The sequence below is a fragment of the Triticum dicoccoides genome, chromosome 7B, assembly GCF_002162155.2.
Source record: "Triticum dicoccoides isolate Atlit2015 ecotype Zavitan chromosome 7B, WEW_v2.0, whole genome shotgun sequence".
Taxonomy (NCBI): domain Eukaryota; kingdom Viridiplantae; phylum Streptophyta; class Magnoliopsida; order Poales; family Poaceae; genus Triticum; species Triticum dicoccoides.
This window is the reverse complement of record NC_041393.1, coordinates 94,780,274-94,786,469: the sequence shown is the minus strand read 5'-3', so window position 1 is coordinate 94,786,469 and position 6,196 is coordinate 94,780,274. Positions and strand designations below refer to the sequence as shown.

Sequence of the window (6,196 nt, the reverse complement as noted above, 5' to 3'; positions counted from 1 at the left end):
TACAGAGCAGCCGCACGGCTGCGTCCAGCGACGACATAAAACGGCACGCATGACGACCTCGCCACGCGCGAATAGATAGGGTGTTAAACAGATTAGATACTTTGCTTTTTGTTCATTTTGGAAACGGCAAAGCTAGAGAGACCTAGGACTTAAATTGTCACCCAGGAACCAACTAAAGAAACCGCCACAGGAGCAGCAGCAAAGCGGCGGTCTACGGGGGCAGCTGGAGACTCCGGCTTCGGCTGATATGTACACTGGTTGTTCATCTAAGGAAGCCAGACGCCCCCAGCTGCTGTCAAGGTTGTATTCAGCTTCGGGCTACCACGGACCCGTCAGAGTTCGTCGCAAGCAAAATCTCTTTGCCTTTGGTCCAAGCTGCTTTTCGATTCTCTCTATAACCTGCAAAATCCATTCACAAGTGAACTGGGTGAGCCACAGGGTGTCTATGGAGAACATTTCTTCGAATTGTTACACGTGAAAAACAGGAGCACCAAAGAACTAGTACTTGCTGTCAGAACGCAAAACATCTCAAACCACTTGTTCTAACTAATATAATAGCAACCTACAGCCAGAAAATATGTATAATTATTTAATTATATTTCGGGCTGGCATTCTACTTCCACTGAATACTTATCGATCAGAGGGCCCGTTATTTCTTTAAATAATAATTCAAACTTGGCTAACAATTAAAGTGGAAACTACAAAAAAATCATCTGATGAATGAGTTTCATCCAAATATATTAAAGACATGTCCATGCTTGAAAAGAATATGGTGCGATAAGTTCTTGAAAGTTCCACTGACAAAATTGTCAGCATAAATGTTTTGTTGATATGCATACGGTACTGCTGCAAAACTGTGGGTTTTCAGATAGCACAGCTGACAATTAGCATCTTAAGCAATAGAGACACTGATTTTAGTAGCCAAGCCCCCCTCCTCCAAAATCACAAATCAATCTACAACTATGTGGATTGTCTAGCATCTTAAGCAATAGAGACACTGATTTTGGTAGCCAAGCCCCCCTCCTCCAAAATCACAAATCAATCTAGAACTATGTGGATTGTCTAGCATCTTAGAGACACTGATTTTGGTAGCCAAGCCCCCCTCCTCCAAAATCACAAATCAATCTAGAACTATGTGGATTGTCTAACATCTTAAGCAATAGAGACACTGATTTTGGTAGCCAAGCCCCCCTCCTCCAAAATCACAAATCAATCTAGAACTATGTGGATTGTCTGGGAGACTAACTCTTGTAAAATATGGGTGACTCAACTCTTTATTTACCATTAACAAACCAGTGGCTACACTTAATTCACCCTATCTCTTCACTACTAAGAACATCCTAGTCTTCACCATGGCATGTTAGGTTATGAAAGCTTATGCTATCAGGAGGCTCTGCTAGATCTCTATTTAGTGTCGCCATGTGGCAAAAGCCAAACCCTCAACTGCAAAAAACTTTATGGTAGAAATCTTCCCCAAAAATGTCACTGTATCTAATTCTAGAGTCCTCTAAAGTCTAAACTATCTCTGCCATACTCATCATCCATCTCTTACAGGACCTACCAAAATATCTTTGCCTTGTAAAACTCCAAAATCTTCTACACGTCATGACAAACATTGTGCTTTTGGACATTTTCTCAGTTCCGGTAGGTTACACAGAAAGCATATAGTGAAACAATAGACCTAAATTATCTACAACACAGTACTACTTCAGGGAGAATCATAGGACAGACGAATAATATTTTGGCTTCCTATGAAATCTGAGATTTGCACGCTTATGCACATCTCTTATTAAATAAATCACACCAGTTGCTATGCTGCTGACAAGTAGCTCATACTTGGCGGAGTTTGGGCTGATGATAGCCGGAGGTCATTATCAGTTTATCACCAAACAGAACATATGGCGAATGTTAGTTCGAATCTCCAGATTAGAATGGTTCACAGTTTGTTTTTTAGTTTTTAAGACATGATGTATCAATACAGAAGCAAACTCCTGTTTCGAAACAAGTGGTATTAGGATTTTTCTTATCTTTAGTCTGTCTTGCAAGCTTGAGATCTAAGGTGGCATCAAATAAGAGTTGACAGCTGAGATATCCTTCGCAAGATGAGGACCAGCCAAAAAGCACTGACATGTTATGAGAGCATGGCCCTCTTGGCTTCTTTGTGCCCAGGTTTATGGAACTTCGGAATCATGGTTTCAAATGTTCTGTTGTAACTTAAGTCCTACAATCTCTTAATGCTCCTAGGTAATGGCAATAGAACTTTTGAATCTTAAACAGAACCACCAAGGCAAAGAGTAGTAGTTGACATCAAAAGAGTCAAGAGTGCAACTGCCAATCGCCCTAGATATTTAAACTATGTCTATTTGTTAGGCTGTATATTGGGCATATTCTCAAACTAGGTACCCTCACCAGTTACTGGAAAAACTGAGTTTAAGGCTGAGAACAGGACCAATGAACAATAAGGGATTTTTGTATTATAATCCGAGTCACCTGGAAACATTTTCCTAACCCCAGATTGAAATCCAATCAGTCATCTCCACATTTCTTGATGCTACATCAAATGAATTTCCCATGGCTTACTTTGGAACTAGTATTTTATAAGTTGCCGATATCTAAACCAGTATATTAAAACAAGTGTCTTTCAAATCCAACTCACAGCCATCCAGACACGAAGTCTTGGAATAACAGGTTGAGTGCATATTTTATATATAAAAGATTTTGAATGTATGCAACTATGCATGCATGACTAATACGGCTGTCATTGTGGCACTTGACACCTAGTATCAACAATGTATGAGGCTAACAGGCTAGATAGATGAACTTATGGAAAACCATCTTGCACTCTTTTGCAATTCAACCAACAAAACTGTAGTTTGCAGCAGTGATAAATCCAAATAGACGAAGAGCATTAGTGATCAGAATGAGATGTAAATAACAGGGCTGCATGGTACTACTTCCACAACAATCAGACCAAACACAATGGATATTAGTAACAAAAAATATTTTCTGCAAATGTTATTACCTCATCCTTTTGCTTCTGTAGCATTTCCACCTGCGTATTAAAAGCATAACAAAAGTGAATGTAGCTCTTTAAAGCATGAATCAGAAATTCAGAAGGAAAATGTATGATAACTTAATGTAACCAGCGGATCTACTGTAAAGTCCACACCTTTATGTTGAAGTCAAACTAAAATGTTCATTCATTTTTTCAAATCAAAGAAGTGATAACTAAAATGTAAAAAATGTGATAACTAACAACATATAGATAACGAAAGACATGCATGTGAAACATAGTGAACCTCAAGTTCTATTAATCACACAAAATATGATACAGTGTGGAATGTATATTTCATAATCAAGAGATAACAATCTGCTAGTAAAAACAGTTGAGTGCACCAAAGATGAGTAGAAGTAGCAAACGCAAGGCATGGTAGCCAAAACAACAATGTTACGAGATTGATTTAACAACAGAATATTTAAACTTAAAAAGATTATTTTTATGCAGCCTCCAACGATTATTCAAGTCATACTCAAGTCAGTCAATGCTGTGCAAAACATATACCAGAACGACCAGGCATTACAAAAATGCTGGTTGTGACAACAATCATGACTCATGACAGCAATAAGCATCATTTGGGGAGAACTAAAAAAGCATAGATGATACTACCAAACAAGCAGACAAATATGGCAATTGCAGCAAGCAATATTAGAACTTTCTAGAGTCAAGAAATCAACAAAGTACTACTAACTGATTAGAATTGCAAGGTTAGTAAATAAACAATGTGCATATAGTCATTAAAGCAATTTTATGTATACCTGTTTTTTCTGCAATGCCTCATTGTTCTCCTTCAGTTTTGCTACCTCGGCTTCCAACTCCATGATATAAGCCTGCCATACATCAGACGGTTCAAACTTAGGTGTATACAAACTGTGATATGGTTAGATGACAACAATAAATGGAATCATCTGAAACTATTTGCCATCGGTCAGTCCTATCAAATAGAGCTTGCTGTGCTCACAACATAGAATTTTATAGGCCATATAGAAATGGTGCATAAAGAGGCATACAATGCTACCTGCTTAGCCTAAGACAAAGTTCACCAGAAAGTAACTATGCTTCTCATCCTCCTCCCTACCATCGCGATAGCAGATGGAAGAGATGAGAAGACCCACAATGCTGCAATGCCTAAACTTCATTTCCGGAATGAACAAAGTTATCCATTATCTTCCTGAATCTGAGAGGGTCGACTTGAATGACGATCCACATAGATTCTTCTCATCTTGGGTTTCACACTGTTAACAACTCCAACTTGCTATTTGCAGGGGCTACTCAGGGATGAACTATTATCTAGCAGCTAAAATGGAAGTGTCAGATCACATCAACGAATAAAGTACTACAACATGACGGAGGGGCATACCCAATATAGACACCCTGTGAACCTGGGTTCGGTTTCAGATAGTATTTCAGATTAGTTAAGCAAAAGGCGTATGATGATGGATAGGTACACCACTGAGGCTGAAGAACGAGAGCTTCACCTGCTTCCTCTGGCGGGACCTGGCAGCGGACTCCCGGTTCTTGATCATGCGCCTCTGCCTCCTCTCCACCACCTTCTCGACGGTAGGCCCCTTCCTCGCCCTCGTCACGGTGTCGAAGGGATACGGCACCGGCGACAGCGACGAGAGATCCCCGCCCTCCATCTTCCCGAACCCGTTCAGCACGCCGGGCGTGGTCGGCGCCGCCACCGTCATCGCTACGCCAGGCCCCTGCCCGACGACTCCGTGCACCACCCCGTTCGCCACCTGCATGGTCGGCGCGACCACATTGCCCTGAGGGAACAGAGCCTGCGCCCGCGCCGGCACGACGACGGTCTGGCCCCCCATGTCCTCCCGCACCACGCCGGCCCGCACCAGGAACTCCTCCAGCGTCATCCGCCCCAGGGTCTGCTGCCGCTGCGCCTGGGCCTCCGCCTGCGCCTGCGCCGGCGCCGGCGCGGGGGGCGCCGGCGGCTCCTCGTCGCAGAAGCCCATGATGTCGCGCCAAACCTCGTCGACCGTCATCTGGCTGAGCGTGCGGGGCAGCGTCATGGAGCCCTGGCGCAGGATGGCCTGCTGCTGCGGCTGCAGCGGCGGCGGCGGCGGGGGCTGGGCGTCGACATTGGATGTCGGGACGGCCGTGGTGGCCGGCGTCAGGGTGGCCGCGATGGCGTTGGACTCCTCCGCCGTCCAGATGTTGCGGAGCAGCTCGTCCATGTTCATGGACCCGAAGTCCTTGCCGGCGCCGCCGAGCGCGCTCTGGAATTCGTCGAAGGTGAGCGAGTAGATCGACCCCTGCCTGGCCAGCGCGCCGGCCCCGCCGCTCCCTCCCGGCATCTCCATCCCTCCTCCTCACACACACACCCTCCCCGCCGAATTCCCCCAAGATCTCTCTCTCTCTCTCTCTACCGGCAGCGAAAATTCCTCCGCCGGTCTCTCTCGGCGACTCTATCCCACAAACACAAAGGCGACCGACAAAGAAGGCAAGGGAGGGGGGGCTGGGCTTATAAACAAGGGGGCAGGCGACAGGCGGGACAGTGTGATTAGCCGGCGGTATAATACCCGAATTAGCAAGGGGAAATCTAGTTTACAGAAAGGCAAGATTTTTGGTTTAGAATAGGCGGAGCGGGGGGAAGGGGAGCATCGGGGGGCGTGCTGGTGCGGAGTTGGTGCGGCTTTGCGGGAGGCGATCGCGGCGGCGAGGTGAGGGGAGGGACAGGTGTCGCCTCGGGGCCATTAAAGTGGCTGCCGCCAGAGCGCGACAAGCCGGTCAGAGGATTGGGTTACTGCCCCCACCGGACAGTCATTCTACTCCGCGCACACACCCGCCCTACACAGACGGCGTGGACTTCACCAGGAAATTCAGGGCTGCCATGGGTTTTCTTGGGAAACAAAATTATGGCAGAAAATAAACTGCCTCCTCTTGTGGATTAAAGGGGTCTCATCTCATTATTTTTCTTATTATTATCTTATCCCCACCGAATTGCGACCAAAACGTGCGTGTGAATCACATGACAAAGCTGTATACTATGGCCTAGTTTAATTCAGCGTGAAAGCAGGCGGCGATGGGGCGGACGTTGTAGCTTTGCGGATAGATAATACAGGGGGTCGAAACGGGCGGCGATGAGGCGTCCGTTGCAGCTTTGTAGATAGATAATGCGAG

The 6,196-nt window shown here is 45.4% G+C and overlaps 1 protein-coding gene across 1 annotated transcript; it reads right to left on the bottom strand.

The window, feature by feature from the left end:
* On the bottom strand, positions 1-5,714 carry LOC119338290 (bZIP transcription factor 46-like). Its single transcript, XM_037610583.1, has 4 exons — positions 4,537-5,714; positions 3,817-3,888; positions 3,023-3,052; positions 1-399 (listed from the first exon to the last, which is right to left on the bottom strand). The coding sequence occupies exons 1-4, from the start codon at positions 5,374-5,376 to the stop codon at positions 319-321; spliced, it is 1,023 nt and encodes a 340-aa protein (XP_037466480.1). The 5' UTR covers positions 5,377-5,714; the 3' UTR covers positions 1-318.
* Between the last annotated feature and the right edge of the window lie 482 nt (positions 5,715-6,196).

Bases quoted from the DNA above. Each gene is read 5' to 3' on its own strand.
- LOC119338290 (XM_037610583.1), bottom strand. From the start codon at position 5,376: ATGGAGATGCCGGGAGGGAGCGGCGGGGCCGGCGCGCTGGCCAGGCAG. The intron at 3,889-4,536 runs GTGAAGCTCTCG...GATGTATGGCAG, and splicing joins GGTCCCGCCAGAGGAAGCAG to GCTTATATCATGGAGTTGGA. The intron at 3,053-3,816 runs GTATACATAAAA...TTTAATACGCAG, and splicing joins AGGCATTGCAGAAAAAACAG to GTGGAAATGCTACAGAAGCA.